The following is a 24581-nucleotide window of genomic DNA, read 5'->3' as shown; positions in this document are numbered from 1 at the left end:
AACTCTGGCTTACATGCATTCTTTTTTCCTGGCTTGGACTTGGCCAAACATTTTTACTCTATTATTTATATAGCACCAACTTATTCGTAAAACACTCATACAGTTATAGATTGGGACATATTAAGAGATACAAGAGGTGAAGAAAGAATATATATTTTAATTCTACATGCATATTTATCTATTATTTTCACATACTTATATAATTTTATTTATTATACTGTATATTGAGGAACCTGCCTGACAACCCAGGCAGAAAGTCCAGAGAATTTAATTTGCAAGCCCTATATTTGACCCTGTAACTTTCTAAAACCTCATAAAACATGTACATAGGGGGTACTGTTGTATTCGGGAGACTTTGCTGAACACAAATAGGAGTGTTTTAGAGCACTAAAACATATAATGACTATATTATGGAGAGGGAGGGAGAGGGAGAGGGGGAAGAGCGAGAGAGAGAGACACGGGGAGAGGGGGAGAGAGAGACACGGGGAGAGAGAGAGAGATGGGGGAGAGAGAGAGAGATGGGGGAGAGAGAGATGGGGGAGAGAGAGAGATGGGGGAGAGAGAGAGAGATGGGGGAGAGAGAGAGAGATGGGGAGAGAGAGAGAGATGGGGAGAGAGAGAGAGATGGGGAGGAGAGAGAGAGGGGGGAAAAAAGGGGGAGGTAAATTATGGTTGAACAAACATATAGCTCAAATTCTAGATTTTGTTTTGGTCAGAACTTTTAGAATGGCCTCCATCCTTAAGGGATCGAATTGTGGCCGTAGTTTGAGAAATATTCAAGGTACTCCCACCCAGCGGTTCAGCTCCCCTGAATACACAATTACATTTTCTATGTTTATAATGCAAATATACCTGTTTCTCGTAAGGGACAATTACGGGTGCTGCATGTAAATTGTGAGTTTTCCGTAATTCTTTGAGTAGAAAAACTTTATCATTTCCTTCCTGCAAAAAACATAAACCAAGGAAGTGTAAGTGAATAAGAAGAAAATTAAAATCGGATTTAACATTTTATGCTTACTCCTTACCCCAAACTTTAAACTAGAATTATCTTATGCCCACCTTTCCAACTTGGGTCATTTGAGGGGATGAGAACCATCAAGTCCAACCTTCAATGCTCTGCTCTACAGTGTAACCCCTGCAGTACTGGGGAGTCATACTGTTCTTTGCCACTAAGCACACTCACAGTGACTGTCTAGTAGGAGGAAGAAGAGGAAATTGCAGGGGTTCGGAGCTGGTTACCTAAACTAAAAACCTGGCAGTGCTTCCTACTTTAAAGGAGCGCTCCAAGCATCTTAATTACTCCAGTGATTACGGTGCCAGCAGTGCCCTGCCGATGTTCCATGGGACAGTCAAATTGTTTAAACATACTTTGACAACCATCTTGGTCCCAAGGGAACCTGCACCACATTCGCAGTCCATCTTCTCCAATAAATACAGACCTGTATAGCCCTGCTTAGCTCTGCAGAGCTAATCAGATTCTCCTGCTGGAAAAAGACCAGAAGCAGGGACTGTGGTCCTGGGCACCCAGCTGGACCAGGTAAGTTGTCAAACTGTAAAACGATTTGACCATTTACCACAAGATGGTATGAGGGAACTTCTGGTACTGTGACCGCTACAAAGGGCTGTAATGGTTATTATCCTTGGAAAGTTCCTTTAATTCCATTCCTCTGCAGATATATTAACAAACGATGTAAAAAGACCGATGAAATTGGTATCTTGTCATATGGTTTTTATTGGACTAACAGAATATTGCAATGGCAATCTTTTTGGGAAAGTTCATTAAAAAAGGTATTATGGGAGCACCTTGTCTGAACTCTATGTGGATCGCTAGATTTAGCTCTATGTTTAGGGCTCATGGGCCGTTTATTTCTACAGGGTCTTTACAGCTACTGTGCAGGCTCATCGACTAGGTGCAGCAACCTTCATAAGATGACATACTCTACCACAGTCTATCATACCACAGTCCTCTACCATGGCGAAACTGGAACAGCGGATTACTGGACGAAACGTACCTCCTTCTATTGCCTCCTATAACAAGGCAAAATGACTATAGCTCACTTCAGCCACTGCAGAGTGTCCCAAGTATACCGGATGGTGACTTCAGCCAACAGCTCCTGCACACTCATTCAGCTGTTTTCTCAATATGTCATACAATGCCCGAGAGGACTTTTGGCCTCATCGGATGACTGGGTAAGTCTCAGAGCCACTATTACCACTTCAGGGAGCGAATTCTGATTGGTGATTTTTTCTTTTGCCTCGGTATCCACTTTAATATGATTTTTAATGTTATTTTTATTATCATTAATCTTTTGTGCCACTCCCATGATGCTTTGGTCTCAACCAGTGCATCTATTGCCATCTGTCTCTTAAATGTTGATTTTTATGCACTATTACTTAAAGGGACACTATAGTCAACAGAGCAACTACAGCTTAATGTAGTTGTTCTGGTGAGTATAATCGTTCCCTTCATGCCAACACTAACTTTTCAGAGAAAATGTAGTATTTACATTGCCACTAGGGACACCTCCAAGTGGCCACTCCTTAGATGGCCACTGGAGGTGCTTCCTGGGTCAGCCACACACTGCATGGAGACGCTGAATTTTCCTCATAGAGATGCATTGATTCAATACATCTCTATGAGGAGGTCCTTCTGGGCCAAAACTGCATTTTGCCCGCCCTCATGCGGATTTTAGCTAATCCAATCGTTTTCCTATGGGAAAGCATTGGATTGGCTAAAAATCATCCATTGTGATGGTCACTAAGAGGACGGAGCCAGCGCCGGCAGACTTGCACGGCGCTGGAAAAAAGTTCACTTTTATAGGGGGGGGCTTATAGCTGCCCAGTCACTAGTAGTTTTAAATGACAGCGAGCAGCCAGTGGTGTTTAGGCGACATGTCCCTACTCGCGACATGCGGGAGGATTTAACCTCCGTTTTATCAATATGGGGTTTATAGGGACACCCATACTGATATATAAACAATATTTCAGCTTTTGTTTAAAAGTGGATATAAATGTATCTTATATATAAATGTTAGAGCTATGGTAAGAGTACGTGTAAAAAGTAGCTATTTAAATCTACATAGCTACCTTTTTCATATTGCAACATTGTTATAGTTTTTACTAAAACTTTTGGTTACATGTGGTCATGTTCTCGATCAGGTCAGATAGGAGACGATTGCCAGGGTTAACTGAAGTGGCTTTATTTACTGCTTTTGGCATTATAGCGGTAACTTGTAGAAGATAATAAGGACAAGGAAAGGGAGAAATAAACGTTAATGCAATATGCCCTATATAGAAAATAACCAAGTGTGCAAAATAATAAGCTGGAGAAAGTATAGTCGGAATAACAAGACAGAAATTAGTAACTAAAAAGAGTCAGGAATGAAAGGAACACCTTAGATATCAATATGTTCAGCAATGTCCAGATAGTGAGTTTCGCAGGGTTGTGTTAATCTAGGTAGGCAGGATAATGCAATAATAATCCAGGTAGGTATGGTGCAGGGTTGAATGAATCAGGTAGGCAGGTTAAAGCAGAGATGTGTATAATCCAGGTTGGTATGAAGCAGGGTTGTATAAAGTAGGTAGGTACAGGAGAGTTGATAATAATCCAAATTAGTAAGGAGTAAGTTTGTAGCAATTCATGTAGGATGAAATAAAGGTAAGTACAAGTTCTCTTACAGGAGCCAGGATCTGAAGTCCTTGGTATGAACACCAACTTCAATATAAAGGCCCCCTTACTTTGTTGGGTGTGGCCATTTATAGCAGAACTTAATTACAAATGATACAGGGGAGTCTGATGAGACTAGTGACTAGGGAGGACACGAGAGGTGACAAACAGGAATTGCATTTTAAGGGACGGTAATAAAGAAAAAAAGTCTTGCTTGTCAGTGTAAGAACCTGACACATGTACTCTGACCGTAGCTCTGTATCACTTCTATATAAAATACTGATTTTTATATCCAGTTTTTACTCGCAGCGAGCAGCCACTGGCTCCTCACTGTTTAGGCGACATGCCCCTACTACACGGGGGCACCTGGCACAGGTAGGGGCATGCGGGAGGATTTAACCTGTGCCAGGTCCCCCCTTATTGCACTAGTGACTGGGCAACAATTTAACGAATTTCGTTTGAAAACGCGTGGTTTGCGGACGTAATTCAAGATTGACAAATTTAATTTTTATTTAGTACGAAATTATTTGTATGAAACAAAAGTTTTACTGATTGTATTGATGCAGAAAAGAAAAAAGGTATTACTAATTACTAATTGTATCTGTTATTTTACATTTGCATCACTGGACTTATATGGCTACAATCTCTACTCCAACATGCTTCCTTTGGTAAATCTAATTATATCAGAAACACCTATATACAGAAATTTATACTCACATTGCCAATCTGCTCTAGCAAGTGTTTCACCATTATCTTCCGACCTCGTACGATTTGCATATAGAGATAGGAGATGATTCTGAAACAATATTTTATTTTGTATATATCAATCAGACACAGTGATATGAATAGATTATAATGTAGCATCACATTCTATGCTAACAGAGGAAGTGCATTGGGATACATGTTTATTCCTTTGATTGAATTGGAATAGACATTTTATTTTTTGCACCACGCGTTGGACCCCTAAATGTTTCTGGAGATCTCCTTTCAATATAACCAATACCTGTAGTAAGTTAGTATCAGCACTTACCAAAATTTTTTTTTTTTAATTAATATATGTTGGAAGGCCATTTGGCCTGAATTTGTTGGAGGAGTTATGATCCTATTTAAACCCTACCCCCCACTTACCTTTGTTGTGCAAGCTGTTTGTCTTCACCATAGCAACCAGCACTTCCGGTCAGTTGCTCCCGCCAAAGTCAGTCTCCAGTAAACAGTCCGTCGCCAACAGCTCCTACCTCCGTCTTCCGTGCCCGTCCACCGGCTTCTACCCGACTTCCCTACTTGCTACCCGGCTTCCGTTCACGAGACCGGCACATCCACGTAAGCATAACGTGGGAAATAGCGTTCGGCTATTTCTGACATTCGGGCCTAAAAACACAGGAATAGGCTCCCTTCATTACTTACCTATTCGCGCTGTTACGCTGTTCGTGTACTTCCGCGTTCGTGCGGCTAACAGCCGAACGCGGAATACACACGCTTTCATTTACTTTCGTTTAATTCTATGTACCGTACGTGCACACTTACCCTACATTCGTCTGTTCTTTTGTACGTTCGTTCAGCCAAACACGTTCAAATAGCTTTTTCATGTAACCTTTCATTTCTTTACACGTTACAGCCTGCAGCTGATTATTCAATTGGCTTTCGTTTAAATCCTTTTGTGTGTTCCATTTACCGAATGCGGGAGTTCTTTCTATTTATAGTACTCTTGTTCATTCGGTTAACTGAACGAAAGGACTACAGTGTTTAAATTTACTAATCTACTATAAAATATCTAGTTAGGTCTACTTATACCAAGCACTCACATACATTTTTTTCCTACATGATGTTAAGTTTATTATATGGCCCTTAAAGTCACCACTGGGTGAAATATATGTGTTTAAAAAAAAATAAAAAATAAAAAAATCGTCCATGGTCACATAATTGTGGGACATCTATTTTTCACAGGGCAATCTACTTAAAGGCACAGTTTGACTCTTTCTTTTATAATTTACGTATATAATACACCTTCATTTTTTCCAATCAGCCTTCAAGAAGCTGTATCCCAGTACCCTGTATTACTGTATCAGGTAAGTAGGTTTACCAGATATTTTTCCCTCGAGGCCTCATTCAGCCTCCACGGCCTCATTCAGCCTCCCCACCTCCCAAAGTGGGTCCAAAACTTCTAACAGGCCAGTTCTGAGATTCCTCACGGTGTTTAAAACATCAATCACACAAACCTACACCACCTTGCTACTACTTGTACTTTTCTTCAAACAGAGCTCCAAGAAGAGGTACCCAGTATACTGCATTTCGGTAACAGGTAAGAAGGTTTACTATTTTTACGTTTTCCCTTGAGGCCTCATTCAGCCTCCACGGCCTCATACAACCCCCCACCTCCCAAAGTGGGCTCTACACTTCAAAACATACCTGGGCTAAGATTCCTCACAAAATGTCAACAACAATCTCATAATCATAATCCACCATATTACTATTATATTTAACGGTACATGTTTTGTCATTTATTTCTACATGTCATTACTTAGACCTGTGTCATTGCCACCAAGTCCTACGCCATCGACAACCTACAGGCTACCTGGTTCCCTGCATTGCAGTATCAGGTATTGGTAATCTTACTCACTACGATTACGTTTCTCCTTAAGGCCTCACTTTGCTTTCGTATCATTCAAAAAAATTCACATTTATGGGAACCCAGGGGCTTGTCTCTAATTTACGGACCAACATTCAGGTCCCTCAGCTTACCCATGTTCGTACGTTACAGTATCTCTGATACACACCTTCTCATACGTTCAACATTTTTACACTCATTACATTAGTGGCACGCCTCAGGCTCACTAGCATCAAAGGTCACGTATCCAAGGTCAGCCACACACTATCAGTACTAATCCATTACTTCACGTCTAAACATTCCATTAAGGTAAGCTACATCATGGCTTCCTTCGCTGGTCTCTCTTTTTCGCAGAAGCGCTGCATCAGTGGTTCCAAGCTCTTACACCCCAGTCCACATCACTAGGTGATGGGGCCACAGGTAATCCTCAGCTTAGTTACATATATATACACCTCAATCAGAGTAAAAGCTCCTTACTAGCTTTCAGTACACAAGCCGTATAAAGTTGCAAAAGTGTGTTTTCTTTGAATCTTCTTTTTGCCCTCTTTTACAGGCCTACTCGTACGTTGGTTTCGGCACACCTCAACCAACTTTGCTTCTCCTTCTACATTCCATTACGTATTAGATAAATTCCGAGCACAAGTTGGAAGGCCATTTGGCCTCAATTTGTGGGAGGAGTTCTGATCCTATTTAAACCCTACCCCCCCTACTTACCTTTGTTGTGCAAGCGGTTTGTCCCCACCCACCTACACCCATCTATATTAACAATTCACCTTCGTGGGCCCTCTTTTACAGGCCTACTCGTACGTTGGTCTCGGCACACCTCAACCAACTTTGCTTCTTCTTCTACATTCCACTACGTATTAGATAAATTCCGAGCACAAATATATTTATGGGAATATGTACTAAAGTCTAATGACTGCTTATGGCTGGGAGGAAATTACCTTGACCGTGGTAACTCTGCCTTTGTAAATAGTCACTACTTTCCCTTATGAAAGCTTTTAACTGTATTGGATTGTCAGTGAAATTCCAACACAGTCAATGTGAGTATTTCCTAAAGATTTCTCATGAAATATTCATTGGGCTGGGGGGCGGACAGAGACGCTTTAAAACGTTACAATTATTATAATAAATTAATGAGACTGAAGCTTAAAATAGATAATAAAATGAGTGTGTACTTACAAAATAATCAAAGTTAGGATGTAGAAGAAGAGAACACTTGTCACTATGTTGTTATATATCCATACGATCCATTTTGCATTTACAAAGAAATTTATGGTAGCCACCCAGTTGGTAATCGATTCATAAGGTGTATCCAGAGTTTGAAAAGGCCCACACGTTTTTGAAGGATGAGTCCTATAAAAGTAAATATTGTACAATATTACAGTGTGCATAGATATTGGGACATTTTTTTCCCTGTAGAGTTTTTTTGCTTTTTTACTTAAGTGGGCTGTTAATGTGTAGCACAACTTTTTAGTTTTAGAACTAAAACACGCATTACAGGTGTACATTTATTTTTTGATAAGGAGCTCCTTCATCCTACTCAATGATCTCACTGGATAGTAAAAACCAAAACATTCATTGTTTGAATTGTCTTTTTGATCTTAACACTTGGGCTTATTTTGTCAAACACAATTTACATATCAAAATATATTCTATTCCTGATTGTGGCCGGACGTTCTACGCTATGAATAGGCATGTGCACGAGTGATATAGCCGAGGGAAGTCGCGAACTGCTGGCAAGAAGAGGGAAAATGTGGCTATGCAGTTCAAGGCTACTGAAATAAAAGGGGATAATGCCTGGAAGGAAGTAGAGATGTAAAAGAAGCCTGCGTTCCTCCCAGTCTCCTAGGTCAGGGTAGAGTAGAGGGCCTGGCTGAAGAGGTTCTCATGCAGATTGAGCAGAGCTCAGATGATGGGAGTGATCTTCATCTGGAGGAGATTTCAGTCCTAGAAGAAATGGAGTTGCAAAGCAGAGCTGGAACTTCTGGTGGCGAGTAGGAGAAAAAAAATAATATATATATATATACATATACTGACAAGAAACTACTGAACTAGCTAGAATTGGCATCTGTGACTGAAATGGTTAAGGTTTTTAAGAAGAAAAGGAGTCCAGCTCAGGCTTGGGGTAGTGGAAGTAGCAGTGTTAAGAAAGAAGTATTCATTAATTAGTATTGTAAAAAAGAAGCTCTGGCAGGTACCGGTAAGTGTTCCTCATTATATTTTCACTTAACACAAGTCAAAAGAAAAATTATTACCATTTCTGCCTTCAGCAGAAGATCAATGCATGAAAAGGACGAGAAAAGGCGTAGGTTAATTCCATTTAACTTTAATAACTGTCTAGAAGCACTTTGTATTTTCTCAGTTGTATTGGGCGGCGAGAAGCCAAGCTTATGCAGTGGGCTCTCTCAAGATTTGAAGGCAATCCTTGAAGCGTTTAAGAATGTTGGTCTAGCATGGTTTAACTATGATGAGCTTTTCACACAAAGACTTGTGTTTCATTCCTTCCGGAGATGGGGAATCAAGGATGTTGGTTTTTGGCTGATTCTGATGCTGCCTCAGAGTTTGTCATTTACACCAGCTACTAATCTCTGCATTTCTAGCACAGTGGGAGCGATGACAAAAGTATTTGCTGAAGAGCATTGTAAATGGCCCAAATTCAAACATGAGTACTCGTACTATGGCAGAAATTATTCAGCCTTTCGCTGCTATGAAAAATTTGTAGCAGGGTCCATTCAGGAAAGGGATCAGGTTTCAAAAGCATGGGCTCTTGCTCAGCTGGGAAGGCTTCTTCCTTTTTTGAAGGTGTACCTTAAGCTGGGAGAGAGCTAAATCATTTGAGGATTTTGCTGAAGGTTTTCAAATTCCAATTCTAGTTGAATTTTAGGAATTTTAAATTTGTTTTGCAGGATGTAGAGATAGTCGGTCAGAAGTTGTAAAATGTTATTTTTCCACGTTCAATAGTTACATTGCAGCCGTATCTCATGTAACACATCGACGTGCCGCTGGGCGGCTGCTTAGCTGGTCCGGTGGCACACACTAATACTGACAGCCGTGCAGCCCCCACAGAGTGTGCCACAGGACTGGCCACCCGGCAGCACCTAGATGCAGCCCGCTGCCGAGATGTTACTAGGGCTGGCCGCAGGGCTACCTCTCTATTGGAGGGAAGATTCAGCACTGTGCAGCCCCCAAGTGCCGCATCCCACCGGGAAATTTCCCGGTACCCCGGTGGGTCAGTCCGGCCCTGTTAGTGAGTTAGTTTTGTTTAATAGATTCAGATTATCAGGGTCGCAATTTAGAGAGGTTTTTGTCAGGAGTGCTCAGGTAGATATTTGGATGCAGTTTTCAAAAACTGATCAGCTTGAAAAACTTGGATGGATTTGTTTAGCTCACATCAGTGAAATAAGGGTTTGCCCATTAGAAACTTTGCAGGCTTATTTAGCCTTTCGCCCTGCTGGTTCTACTCCTTTGAAATCATGTTGATTAGGCATGTGCATGGGGAAAATTTTTGGTTCAGTTCGGCATTCCGAAATTCGGGATTTCCGCAAATTCGGGACTTCTCTTGCAGCCGCTTAGTAGATACGAGTAGGGGCATGTTCCACGAGTAGGGGCATGTCTATTAAACAGTGAGCAGTTAACAGAGGACCTGGGGGAGGGGGGGTTTAATTTTTTATTTAGGGCCCCTAACCGCCGCTCAGGGGTGGGGGCCAGGGGTGAGGGCATTAGGTCCCCCCCTTATTCTAATTTAGGGCCCCCACCCACCATTCAGGGGTGGGGTCAAGGGGGAGGAGGACATTAGGTCTCCCCCCCTTATTCTAATTTAGGGCCCCCACCCACCGTTCAGGGGTGGAGGCCTTAGGTTTTCTCCCCTAATTGGTATTTAGGGCACCCACCCACCGCTCAGGGGTGGGGGCCAGGGGGGAGGACATTAGGTCCCCCACCTTATTATAATTTAGGGCCCCCACCCACTGCTCAGGGGTGGGGGCCAGGGAGGAGGACATTAAGTCCCCCCCTTATTCTGATTTAGGGCCCCCACCCACCGCTCAGGGGTGGGGGTCAGGGGGGAGGACATTAGCCCCCCCCTTATTCTGATTTAGGGCCCCCACCCACCATTCAGGGGTGGGGTCAAGGGGGAGGAGGACATTAGGTCTCCCCCCTATTCTAATTTAGGGCCCCCACCCACCATTCAGGGGTGGAGGCATTAGGTTTTCTCCCCTAATTGGTATTTAGGGCACCCACCCACCACTCAGGGGTGGGGGCCAGGGGTGAGGACATTAGGTCCCCCCCTTATTCTGATTTAGGGCCCACACCCACCGCTTAGGGGTGGGGGCCAGGGGGGAGGACATTAGGTCCCCCCATTATTTTACTTTAGAGTGCCCACCCGCCGCTCAGGGGTGGGGGCCGGGGGGGGCAATAGGATCAACACTTTCGTTTAAAAGCCCCCACTCGCGCTCCGCAGGTGCACTTTTTTTTTAACAGTGGGCACTGTTTAATAGACATGCCCCTACTCGCGGTATAGCGAGTAGGGGCACAATTTACTAATCTTTACTTAGTATTAGTAAATTTGGCTGAAAGACCAATTTAGGTCTTTTAGCTTTAGTAGATAGCTCCCTAATACCGTGGGAATTAGGGAGTTATCTACTTATTCATTCCTGTCATTCCATTGACTGGCTAAGTAACTTACATTTTATATGAATGTGTGTTACTTGATTGTTGTAAGTGTTGCAAATGCTTACAGCTGAATCCTGGCTATGTTTGTATACTTTTTATTTAAACTTTTGTACAGTGTAACATTCTTCCACTTGGTAGGTATATTAGTACTTCGGCAATACTGTGCTTCGGGAATTCGTCTATTCGGAAGTACCCGAATGTCCGAATTGCCAGAAATTCATCCGAATTCACATTCAGACCGAAACAAATTGCACATGTCTAATGTTGATGGAGATCTGAACAAGCTATTTCAAAGGGTCTTACTTTTATACTTTGTAAAACGTGGTTACAAAGGAAAGTCTACTTCTCATTCTTTCAGGGATGGGGCAAAAACTGAAGTGGCTACATTGGGCTTTGGAGCAGAAGAGAATTGGGAGTTGGGAATCAGACTTAAGTTAAATGTGCATAATGACATGACATTGTTTTTTGTTTCTCTTGTCTTTCTTGCCATTATTTCTTTAGATACTGTAAAGAAAAATTGTATGAGTTATAGGTCCTTCTTTTGTCAAGTGGGCCTTGCAGATAGCAGAAGCCAGAATATATGGACTGAACACGAACTCCAATCATGATGATGTAGCAATCTATTGGAAATATGTAGGTGGTCCAAGAATCTATCCTAATGGACATCATCCTGGATTTTTCTACAACATGGCCAGCTACAACTGTTTTAATAGTTCACATCAGGTAGGTCTGGTAAAGTAAATTCAATATTAAAGCATGTTTTATGTCCCTTGGGAAATTATTTCCTGCAAATGTTTTAGTTTGGTCTGAGATGGTCCCATGCTTGCAATGGTTAGAATCGCGAGACTTAAACTTCTTTTGAACTCCTAACATCACGTACTACAATTTTTTGAAACATCTGGGCCTGTTTAGTAAAGATCAAGTTAATTTTTTTTATTGAATATTGGAACTGGTATATCCAGTTTGGATTTGCAAAATATTATGAAGAGGGCCCTGGCTGTTGTGCGGCCTCAGCTGGGGAACAATTATTCTTCCCCAGCGGAGGTGGTGGGACAAAAGTCATTCTTGGGGTCAAGTTCTTAGAAAGGATATGGTGGTAGATGGTTTTTTAATTAAAAAGTGGTCAGGTCATCTAAAAGCAACTGGCAATTTAGTAGTTAAATATAAGTTATGTTTCACATTTGAAATTTATGGTTGTACATCCATTAGACTATAAATAAACACCATAGCCCAACCTATTTAAACATTAATAAACTGTCTTTTTATTGTGTGGTCTCTCCAATTCAACCCCTTAACATCGTTAGGGCGTTTTATTTCGTCCTACACAAAGTGGGCTTACATGCCTGTAGAGCAACATAGAATGGATACCATGTGCTCTCCTCTGTCTGCTGGGCTTTTTAGATGAGCGACTTACACCGCTGGAAGCCAGTGCTGCACACAGCGCTTTAAATAACTATTAAAAAGATTGCAGTGTGAGCAGGGTTAAATCACTGCTCACACCACTAAATACTAGGAGTAGTGGGAGCTGGAGCACGTGGCTTAATTTTGTATTTTTGCATTACACAGCCATGTTGCACAGCGCTAAGGAATCTGCTATACAAATAATAAAATAATAATGTTACAGTGCTGCCACCCATCCCTGTTAAACAGCATGTAGAATTGTTAGTGTAGGACTCACCTAAGAGGTTTTGCCTAGAAGTGGCAGGTGAGCGTATACGTTAATGGCTATTGGGAGTGATACTATAACATTTTCCAGTTATTTAAAGATGCATAGGGATAGTTTGCAAGTAACATTTTTTCTTTGGTGTACATTTAGAATTACACTAAGTGTAATTCTGAAAATTGCCAGTAGATGGTGGCAACATACCACTATCCACTGTGTTGAATAGTAAAACCCATTTCTAAAATCAGAATGGATATTAGCAGTGTGTTACCTTACAGCTAGGGTTGAAATTAGTGGTTGGGTTAGGATTGTGTACAAATTATTATAAGCAATAATGTGCAAAGGTTTATTTTCCAATCCCCCCACCCCCCCATTATTAACATTATTTAATTCACACATAATATTGTGTTAGGTATACATATAGGATGTTAAATGAAAGCCCTTTCTGTTCTTCAAAAATGATATATAATGTATCGGGGCACTTAAAGAGAAAACATTAAATTACGGTGGAACAAAGCTATAGCTCAAATTCTAGATTTTGTTTTGGTTCAGAATGTAAAAAAATGCTTCACTCCTTAAGGGGTTACAAACACTATTGCCTACCAAACATACAGATAGTTATTACAATATCCACATTTCAGCATATGTTGGTTCATGCAATGCAAGATATTAACATAAGATATATATTTTTTCCCACAGTTTGTTTCACAGATCAAGTGAGAAAAAGTAACCAACATAGGGAAAACCAGGAGGTGCAGTTAAATAAATGTAAAACAAAATGTTTTATTTATATTGTGTTTAGAAAATGATACATATATATACACACATATATATAGTTAGTACAATGTTAAACAAAAACCTGCACACCAGTCAAGCCATAAGACTTGCTTTTCCCACAGAAATCACAAATCTTTTCAAAAAGTTGTGTTCCAAGCAGCTGTATACTGCAAACACAGATTAACCCCTTAAGGACACATGACATGTGTGACATGTCATGATTCCCTTTTATTCCAGAAGTTTGGTCCTTAAGGGGTTAAAAGGTCATCCATGTTTAAAATGGAATGAGGCAAAAATTTGATTCTTTGTTAAACTAATTTGCATATGCCCACCCAGAATCCTTTGCGGTAGTAACATCACTGCAGATTTGGGATTTCTGTGGGAAAAGCAAGTGTTATGGCTTGACTGGTGTGCAGATTTTTGTTTAACATTGTATTAAAAAAAAAAAATTATATATATATATATATATATATATATATATATATATATAGGAAACATGGGGGGATGGTTGCACTCACCTAAACATGCTTAAATGGGGTGCTGCTGGGGGCCATATTATACAATAAACAATACACAAGATCCAGCGCACTCTCCTATCCACTAAACAGCAACTTCAATGTTGACAGATTTTATTAGTTTGTAAAAGTTGAAAAATCTGTCAACATTGAAGTTGCTGTTTAGTGGATAGGAGAGTGCGCTGGATCTTGTGTATTGTTTATTGTATAATATGGCCCCCAGCAGCACCCCATTTAAGCATGTTTAGGTGAGTGCAACCATCCCCCCATGTTTCCTATATATATTTGGGAGTCTAGCCAACTCCTTGGTTTTGCACCCCTCCCTGTTACAGGTGCCTCATCTCAGGTCCCTATTTAGCCTTGTACTGCAGAGAGCCTCAGATGGAATTTTTTCCCAAGTAAGTGGTTAATCTCATAAGAGCAGACATTAGACTGTGAGAGTAGGACCTGCCAAAGATGGGGTACATTGACGTTGTGGCAGGCTTATGCAATGTATGATCATATAATGTAACTAAATCCCCATTTTTTTTCCTAGATTAGGTGTTTTTTAAAAAAAACTTTTACAAACTAATAAAATCTGTCAACATTGAAGTTGCTGTTTAGTGGATAGGAGAGTGCGCTGGATCTTGTGTATTGTTTATTGTATAATATGGCCCCCAGCAGCACCCCATTTAAGCATGTTTAGGTGAGTGCAACCATCCCCCCATGTTTCCTATATATATTTGGGAGTGTAGCCAACTCCTTGGTTTTGCACCCCTCCCTGTTACAGGTGCCTCATCTCAGGTCCCTATTTAGCCTTATACTGCAGAAAGCCTCAGATGGAATTTTTTCCCAAGTAAGTGGTTAATCTCATAAGAGCAGACATTAGAGTGTGAGAGTAGGACCTGCCAAAGATGGGGTACATTGACGTTGTGGCAGGCTTATGCAATGTATGATCATATAATGTAACTCCCCATTTTTTTGCCTAGATTAGGTGTTTTTAAAAAAAACTTTTACAAACTAATAATCTGTCAACATTGAAGTTGCTGTTTAGTAGATAGGAGAGTGCGCTGGATCTTGTGTATTGTTTATTGTATAATATGGCCCCCAGCAGCACCCCATTTAAGCATGTTTAGGTGAGTGCAACCATCCCCCCATGTTTCCTATATATATTTGGGAGTCTAGCCAACTCCTTGGTTTTGCACCCCTCCCTGTTACAGGTGCCTCATCTCCGGTCCCTATTTAGCCTTGTACTGCAGAGAGCCTCAGATGGAATTTTTTCCCAAGTAAGTGGTTAATCTCATAAGAGCAGACATTAGACTGTGAGAGTAGGACCTGCCAAAGATGGGGTACATTGACGTTGTGGCAGGCTTATGCAATGTATGATCATATAATGTAACTAAATCCCCATTTTTTGCCTAGATTAGGTGTTTTTAAAAAAAACTTTTACAAACTAATAAAATCTGTCAACATTGAAGTTGCTGTTTAGTGGATAGGAGAGTGCGCTGGATCTTGTGTATTGTTTATTATATATATATATATATATATATATCTCAGAAATGACCGCACTCCAAGGACTTTATAGAGATTTTCAAATAAAATGTAAACATGTTTTGTCCTGATGAAAGCTCCATGTGAGAGCTGAAACGTTGACTTTTTAAATGGATTGAATAAAAGTAAAATTTTATTTGAAAATCTCTATAAAGTCCTTGGAGTGCGGTCATTTCTGCTATGTCTACATGATCCTCGCCAGGCCAGCACCGGGCACCACAGGATTACACCAGGAGTGCAAGCCCTCGCTATATATTTTTTTTATATTTTTTTTTTTAGTGCTCCTCTATTGATCACTTCTCACTTGATCTATGAATTAAAAAAACATTAAAAAAATAAAAAAAGAAATTCTAACCATCGATCATCTCTTTATTTGGTGCTACTGGCAGAACTCCAAATCACAAATGAAGACAAAAATCTTCAGCACAGTGCACTTTGTTTGGTTTGGGATTCAGTTCAGAGTCTAGGAATTCACCAGAACACCCGAATGGCCCAAATTTGGACTAATTGGAGTTGGGATCAAAACGAACCTTCACCTCTAAGTAAGGATTGCTCCTGATTCTGACTGACAAAGTAGTTTTTTACTGTACCTCCAGACAGTCACTCCAATAACACAGAGAACTCCAGCAAACGAAGGAAAGAAAAGAAGAAAAATAAATATAGTGGTCATCTGAGAAGCTCTCCAGGCTCTACGTGGTGGGATGCAGTTCACCATTAGACTGACCTAGAAGTAAACACAAGGTTAGCCAGCTATACAATAAAGCCTACAAATATCACGGTAATTAGAAAACCATGAAAATATCAAAATACTCAATATGAAAATGAATACACCGTCAGGCTGATTTTTATTTAGATAATACAGTTTTCCCATTCATAATAGCTTACCAAGTTTGGTGACAGAATACCAAAATATAAATGCTAATCTATTACCTCCAGCCGCTGTTTGCGTCTCTTGTTCAGTATGTTTTTTTTTTTATTGGCCAGCTTTGTAACAAACTGTGTGATATGTTGATGTTGACATATTTATATCCATATATGTGCTAAATCTGGTATACATTATACTGAAATATTCAAATTCTTACCCTTTTCAAGTAAAATATTATGAAAAGTTTTGTCATCTGGATTAACGGGAGTAGAGGTGAGAAGAAAATTCCAATCCTGTATTAACATAAAGAGAGATAATGGTATTTATTTATATTATTTCATATATCTAAAGTCCTATAATTGAAAATTAAAACTAGCGGTGTACTATTATAAATGTATTGTACATTTTGGCTCTTTACTGCTAACACCTTGGAGAATTTTTTTTTTTAAATATTGAAATGGTAGAGACCATTCTATCCTTTCCCCCATCCCTGACTGGTGGAATGATATGACCCATTGAAGCTTCCTGTACAGTTTGGAAGCAGTGGTGAGCTGGCACTTTCAGCACACTTGCAGGCATTATATCATAACAAGTGGCTTCTGGCAGAGAATGGTGTTCCACAGGCTGGTAATCATTCATAGAGTATAAATGAGCGTAAGTATATACATCAAAGCACTATCACCTTAATTGTTTAGGTTTGACATTGCATTTTTTTGAGTTGCATTTATCACATTAAATTTTGCTTTATATAGTCACAATGTTGTTACAACAGATTAATAAAATATGCTTTAGCTTATTTAGCACTATTATTATTTATAAATCGCCAACAAGTTCCGCAGCGCTGAACAATGGGATCTAATTTATCGCTCAGTAGGACCCAGCGGTTTTGGTGCCTTATAAAATTGAAAACTATATTTGTATGCATGTGCTTTTCCTTAATCTGAGTTAGACTTTGTGGACTAAATTGCATTCTGCTAAATACATGAAAGTAAAAAGCTTTCTAGTCAAATTTGGGAGTAAAGTGGGTAAAACATTGTTTTTAATTCGTTATATGCATAGTAAAAATAAATACACAAAAAAAATGCACAAAAAATATGCATATTTCTACAGTGAAATACATTATTTCAAGTCAAAGCTATTAAATATTTTGCTTACCATGCCAACGTCTGGGCATAGATCAAATCTAAGACATTCCTGGCTATGTCAAATTCTGGTTTTCCCAGTTTCTTGCAACAATGGGTTCCAATTATTCTAATAGATGAAAAAAAAAACAAAAGACATAAAAATGACACACACTAGTAACTTCTCCATGTAATCAAACATACTTACATATAGTATCTAGATATCTAGTTACCTGCGCACAAGTTCTCCAAAGAGGGACCCCATCAAAGCAAACAAGAAATCGATCACCACCAAACGGTAAATATCTTGCCCAACGTATGATTCCCAACACTAGGATTGAAGTGCATAAACAAATGTATAAAAGCTAAAATATATTTCATGCCAAGATCTGAACACAGGAAAATATACAGTTATGGGTCAACTGTGTGGGCCAAATCTTTAATTAGGGAATCTAGACATGTTATCTTGAGGTTTATTAATTCTTTGATGGGTGGGGAGTGGGGGGGGGGGGGGGGGAGAGGGGGAGGAACTAGTGGAAATGGAATGGCAATTGTAGATAGTAGGAAAGAAAATGTTGAAGTAGTTGAAAATAAATAAATAAACTTGGTATATATCAACGGTTCAGGGGTGCTGCAGAATGTTTCCCCAATGCTATGATTATAGCACCGGGGAAACATTATTGATCAACAGGGACCCGGTCGATTGGCGAGGTCCTTTAAGACCGCGACCGGGCCCCCGTAATGTCAGCCGGCTGGGAGGAAGTACATGCATACAGGCAAACACCAGAACAACATACAAGCACAATCTAACACAAATATTACATACATAGTGTTCTTCACCCCTTCACACAAATGTACATCCACATTTAAAAGTGAACATTACATTCAGACACACCCCTGCAATCCAACATTACATACAAACACACCCCTGTATTAAAACGATAAATGAATACAAGCACCCCTTCAAACACCAACACTGTACATAACACTATAGTGCCAGTAAATGCCGCAGCACTGTACAGATATACAACCTAGACATTTTAACTTGGGGTGCCTTGGAAAAATACTGAAATATTAAGGGCGCCTTGAACCTAAAAAGTTTGGGAACCTCTGGTATGTATGTTTGTGAGGCCTGCAAAATAAATTACATTATTAAATTAATAATTACGTTTCCACTCCCAGCTTTCCTGGAATGGAGTATCTCCATTTTGGCTCCCTGACAATTATCGTTATATGGTCTGCCCTTTTCTGTATTTTTTATTTAAAAAAAAAAAAAAGCCTTTGTAAACCCAAACAATATTTTCTACATCTGCCACTCCAATGCAAGGTGTGCCGTGGCTGTGCCAGAAAATGTTTTTTTTTTTTATAATCTCAATTGAGACATTTTAAGCACCAAAATAACTAAGTAAAGTCATTTTGGTGTATAGATCTTGCCCATGCGAACTACTAAATTCTCTGCCATTCAGTTGTTAAATCAGTTTGTTTTAGTAGCTGTAGCCACATCTCACCAGCTGATCCTCAGTCTCCCCACACACGTCGTGAAAAAATGGACTACATTTTTATTAGCTTTTCTTATTACAATGTTTTATTTAGAATCTTTTTTTTTTTTTTTTTTTTGCTCTGTTAAGTGGATAATCACATTCAGCCAATTTTCATTTTTTTCATTTAATGGTGTAATGTAACTTTAGTGTTCTTCTAGCGGTTTAGGTTATCCCCCTCAATTTGCAATAAACCATTATGTTACTTACCTTTTAGCACTCGCCGTGCTGGTCTCAACTATGCTGACCCCACGTCCTTGGCTGAGATCAAAGTTGATAATCTCAGCCAATCCAATCCTTCTCCACTAGGGAGCATTGAGAGGCTAGTCCGCATGAACGGTAACACGCTGCACTGTGCCAATCAAATGCTGCTCTATGAGATCATCTGATATCTAACTAGAAAAAGTCACTAGAGGCACTTTATTTGCTATAACAGCCTCTAAAGGTGTGATATCCCTACAATATAAACATTGCCATTTCTACAGAGATTAAGATGAAGTGGTCTGGGTGCCTCTAGTGTCTCTTTAATTGTGGAATAAGATGAGAGAGTGCAGATAGAATATTGAGTATTATGTGAGAGAGGGACAAAATGCTGGTAGAAACTGGGAGATCTTAGGAGAGAGAGAGATAGACCCAAGGTCAGAGGGAGGATGGCAAAGTGACAAAAGGGATGCTTATGATTTGCCTCGTTCTGTAGATGCCCATATTTAGTTTAGCGGATGTGTCAACTGCTCATTTTTGCATTTGGCAATGGTAAATTATTTATGAGAGAACGGTTTGTATATGTTCACATAAATACAGAACAGTGAGCAGCCAACACTCTGCATAGTTTTTTAAAAACATTTTTTATAATGGAGTAACTGATTATCTCTGTAGTAAAACAAAGTAAAAAAAAAAAAAAAATACATAAAAGCCGCAAGAATGATAATGCTTTTGAATATCGATGTATGTCCAAGTATCCATGGAGTTAAAATATCCACGTTTGGTGTACAATTTAACCAGTAAATATTGTTTTTTTATGCATGAATTACCTATAAGGGCACTCTGACCTATCCCACAGCTTACAGAAGACATACACGCTTTGTTTGAGAATTTTAAACCAACACAAAAAGGGACAGGAAGTAAAGGAACTTAATTGTACATATGCACATATCACAAAATCTGAGACCTAAATAAATCATTTTAGTGTGACAAAAGGTTTTGGGACAAGCATGTGCGTCCTTAAGCTCTCAAATCTTAGGGGACTTCAATATCTATCTTGTAATGCATGGATGGCCTGGCAATGCATCATGGGAATTGTGTCTGTACAACAATTGGGATTTACACCCAGTCCCTTTCACTGTAAAATATACCTTTGTCAGAAACAGACTAAAATGGGCAGGGTGGAATCAAACCTAAAATTCTATTAAAAACAATTATGAGACCCAAAAACATTAAGGATTTGCTGTTATGTTTCGGGTTTTTAGATTACTCACTAATTTAACACAAACAGATCACCATAAAGCACTCCAGTTACAATTTAATATGAATGGACTATTAAAAAAACTTATTAGAAAATAGACTGGCTTGTAACTGCACAATCAGTAAAGACTGCTAACTGCTGCACTCTGTGAATTCTAAGCAGGGCAAAGAAGAAATATTTGGGGGGCAGTTAGGTACGGACTACAACTAAAGAGCACTTAAAGGGAAACTAAGCACCAAAACAACTTTAGCTTAATGAAGCAGTTTGTGTGTATAGATCATGCCCCTACAGTCTCACTGCTCAATTCTCTGTCATGTATGAGTTAAATCATTTTGTTTATGCAGCCTTAGTCACATATTTCCTTCTTGTGACCCACAACAACTTCTCTACAAACTTCCTGAAAAGAGCCATATATTTTTTTAGCCTTCTTATTGCACTGTGTACTTCACTTAGAGTGTGTTATCACCCGCTTTGTTGTGTGCCTGCTAGGGGATACAGAAGCCTCCCATATGCATTAAAGTTCCATTAATAAAGCAGCAGATATGAACTTCTAAAGAAAACACACTGTGCTGAAACCATTTTTTTCCCATGGAGACGGTGTTCGTCACAACCAGGTAATGGGACTAGGGCTGCATAAAACAGAAGTGATTTAACTCCTAAATAGCAGAGTTGATCAGTGACACCGCAGGGGCATGATATATACTCCCAAACTCCTTGTCAGGATCGGGACAGGGATCCAACACGCAGAGTACAAACAGTAGCCAGATACGTATACCGGACCTTAGAATGGCCGGACTAACGTAAGTAGTACAGTATAGAATGGTCAAAGACAAGCCGAGGTCGAGGGTAACAGAAGACAGGTAAGCGAGAGACAAGCCGAATCAAGGGTAACAGAGATAAGCAGAGTAAGGTAAACAAGCCGGGTCAAAACCAAAAGGGATAATAGAATACACAAGCACTGAGTGACTAGAACAAGCTAGAACCACGACAGGGCAATGAGCTAATGAAAGAAGCTCTGTTAAATACCCTGTTCAGAGCAGTAACCACGCCTCCAAGGCGTCCTGATTGGTCCTGCAGCCATTGACTGACAGGTTGTTCCGGGGGAGTGTCCTGATGACTACTTCCTGCCTAGATGCTGTAAAAGGCAGTCACTCCCTCGCGGCCGGCCTAGCATGACCGGATAGACCGCGGGGAAGGGAGCCATCAGACCGTCTGGATGGGGGAACAGCTAAGTCTCTACCTCTTTCGGAGGTAGAGACCACAGGTACCCTGACAGTACCCCCCCTCTCAGATACGCCCACCGGGCGGAATGAACCGGGACGAGATGGGAAGCGAGAGTGATACGCCCTGCGGAGACGGGGAGCATGAACATCCTCCTGAGGTACCCAACTCCTCTCCTCAGGACCATATCCCTTCCAATCAACCAGATATTGTACTCTCCCCCGGGAGATTCGAGAATCAATAATAGAGTTAACCTCATACTCCTCCTGACCCTCCACCTGAACGGGGCGAGGAGGGGCTATTGTGGAGGAAAATCTGTTACATATGAGTGGTTTCAGCAATGAAACGTGAAACGAGTTCGGGATGCGTAAGGTATTAGGAAGAGCTAAACGATACGCAACTGGATTGATACGGGTCAGCACCCTGTAGGGTCCAATATAACGAGGAGCGAACTTCATGGAGGGCACTTTTAAACGGATGTTCCTCGTGCTCAGCCATACCCTATCACCTGGAACAAAGACCGGAGCCGCCCTTCTACGTTTATCAGCGTGTTTCTTGACCAACATAGAGTTGTGCACAAGGATTTGTCGAGTTTGATCCCACAACTTCCTCAAATTGGCAACATGAACATCAACCGACGGCACCCCCTGGGAAGGGGAATCCGAAGGAAGAATAGACGGATGAAAACCATAATTCATGAAGAAGGGGCTTGAATGAGTAGAATCGCAAACGAGATTGTTGTGTGCAAACTCCGCCCAAGGAATCAAACCGACCCAATCATCCTGGTGTTCAGAAACAAAGCATCGTAAATATTGTTCGATTTTCTGGTTGGTACGTTCAGCAGCTCCGTTAGACTGAGGATGATAGGCAGAAGAAAAGTTTAATTTAATACCAAGTTGAGAGCAGAAGGACCTCCAAAAGCGGGAAACAAATTGGGAGCCTCTGTCCGATACAATTTGAGAGGGTATCCCATGTAGGCGAAAAATCTCCTTAGCGAATATCTCTGCCAATTCGGGAGAAGACGGGAGTTTAGGCAGGGGAATGAAGTGTGCCATCTTAGTAAACCTGTCAACCACGGTGAGGATAACAGTCTGTCTTTTAGAGATAGGTAGATCGACAATAAAGTCCATGGCCAAACAGGACCATGGTTTTTCTGGAACCTCCAAGGGGTGCAGGAATCCACATGGAAGCGTATGGGGTTGTTTGGTTTTAGTACAAACTTCACATGCAGCGATGAACTCCTCAATATCCCTCCGCAAAGCAGGCCACCAGAAGTCCTTAGAGATCAACGCGTAAGTTTTGCGAATACCAGGATGTCCCGCCATCTTGCTATTATGTAAACACTGTAAAAGTTCCAGTTGAAGAGCAGGAGGAACGAAATGACGGCCCGCAGGAGTCTGTTTAGGTGCTAGATGTTGCAACTTAATGATCTCGGCCAGTAATGGAGAATGAATCCTGAGATTCGTATTAGCAATGATATTGCATTTCGGAACTATAGAAGAAAGAACTGGTTCAGGTACAGTAGAAGGTTCATATTGGCGAGATAATGCATCGGCTTTAGAGTTTTTAGAACCAGGTCTGTAAGTCAGTACATAATTGAAGTGAGTCAGGAATAAGGACCAACGAGCTTGTCTAGAGGATAAGCGCTTAGCCTCCCCAATATAGGACAAGTTTTTGTGGTCCGTCAAAATCGTAATAGGGTGTAGGGTCCCCTCCAACAAATGTCTCCACTCCTTTAAGGCTTTAATGACTGCTAACAGTTCCCTTTCCCCGATGTCATATCTGCTCTCAGGCCCAGAAAATTTCTTAGAGAAAAAACCACAAGGGTGTAACGGTTTATCCACCTCTAACCTTTGAGACAGAACAGCCCCAACTGCTGTCTCAGAGGCATCGACCTCGAGCAAGAAAGGCAGAGTCGTATCAGGATGGACTAGAATGGGAGCCGAGGCAAAAAGTTCCTTGAGAGTCTTGAAAGCACCAAGAGCTTCCTTAGACCAGAACTTAGTATCAGCCCCTTGTTTGGTCATATTGGTAATAGGCGCAATGATAGAGGAGTATCCTTTAATGAAGCGCCTATAGTAGTTGGAAAAACCAATAAACCTTTGGATAGCCTTGAGTCCTTTGGGCAAGGGCCAGTCTAAAATAGATTGGAGTTTTACAGGATCCATTTTAAAACCCTCCCCAGAAATCACGTATCCAAGAAAGTCTACCTGAGACTGATCAAAACTGCACTTTTCCAATTTGCAATATAGACCATGTTGCAGCAGCTTGTGTAATACCTTTCTGACCTGTCTATGGTGAGTCTCAATCTCCTTAGAGTGTATTAGTATGTCGTCCAGGTAAACAATAACACAATCATGCTGAAACTCCCTAAGTACCTCATTAATCAAATCTTGAAATACTGCAGGAGCATTGCATAGTCCAAATGGCATAACAGTGTATTCGTAATGGCCATACCGGGTATTGAATGCCGTCATCCACTCGTGACCTTGCTGGATTCTCACCAAATTGTAAGCCCCTCTGAGATCTAACTTGGTGAAGATTTTGGAGCCCTTAAGACGATCAAATAACTCGGTAATCAGTGGGATAGGATAGGCATTTCTGACAGTTATTTTATTCAAGCCTCGGTAATCGATACAAGGTCTCAGCGTGCCATCCTTCTTCTTAATGAAAAAGAACCCAGCCCCGGCCGGAGAAGAAGACCTCCTGATGAATCCCTTTTCTAAATTCTCCCGAATATACTCCTCTAGAACCGAGTTTTCCTGAACAGACAAAGGATATACATGGCCCCTCGGAGGCATAGTGCCGGGTAGCAGCTTAATCTTACAGTCAAATGACCTGTGTGGAGGCAAAGAATCGGCATTCTTCTTGTCAAACACTGCCCTTAAGTCTAGGTAAAGGTCTGGTATTTGTCTTTCTGTGGACTGAGTAGGATTCTCCGGTATG

At 40.7% G+C, this 24581-nt stretch overlaps 1 protein-coding gene across 1 annotated transcript in view; it reads right to left on the bottom strand.

Moving 5' to 3' along the window:
- Positions 1-24581, bottom strand: part of TMC5 (transmembrane channel like 5) — a 99896-nt gene that overhangs the window by 1295 nt on the left and 74020 nt on the right. The window contains exons 14-20 of the mRNA XM_063430329.1: positions 17648-17745; positions 17449-17544; positions 16511-16586; positions 16019-16152; positions 7455-7628; positions 4385-4463; positions 853-942 (exon numbers count right to left, since the gene is read on the bottom strand). Coding sequence (XP_063286399.1) covers positions 853-942; positions 4385-4463; positions 7455-7628; positions 16019-16152; positions 16511-16586; positions 17449-17544; positions 17648-17745 — 747 coding nt within the window. The remainder of the gene's footprint in view (positions 1-852; positions 943-4384; positions 4464-7454; positions 7629-16018; positions 16153-16510; positions 16587-17448; positions 17545-17647; positions 17746-24581) is intronic.

This window comes from Pelobates fuscus, chromosome 8 (assembly GCF_036172605.1).
Source record: "Pelobates fuscus isolate aPelFus1 chromosome 8, aPelFus1.pri, whole genome shotgun sequence".
Taxonomy (NCBI): domain Eukaryota; kingdom Metazoa; phylum Chordata; class Amphibia; order Anura; family Pelobatidae; genus Pelobates; species Pelobates fuscus.
This window is presented reverse-complemented; position numbering and strand designations above follow the sequence as displayed.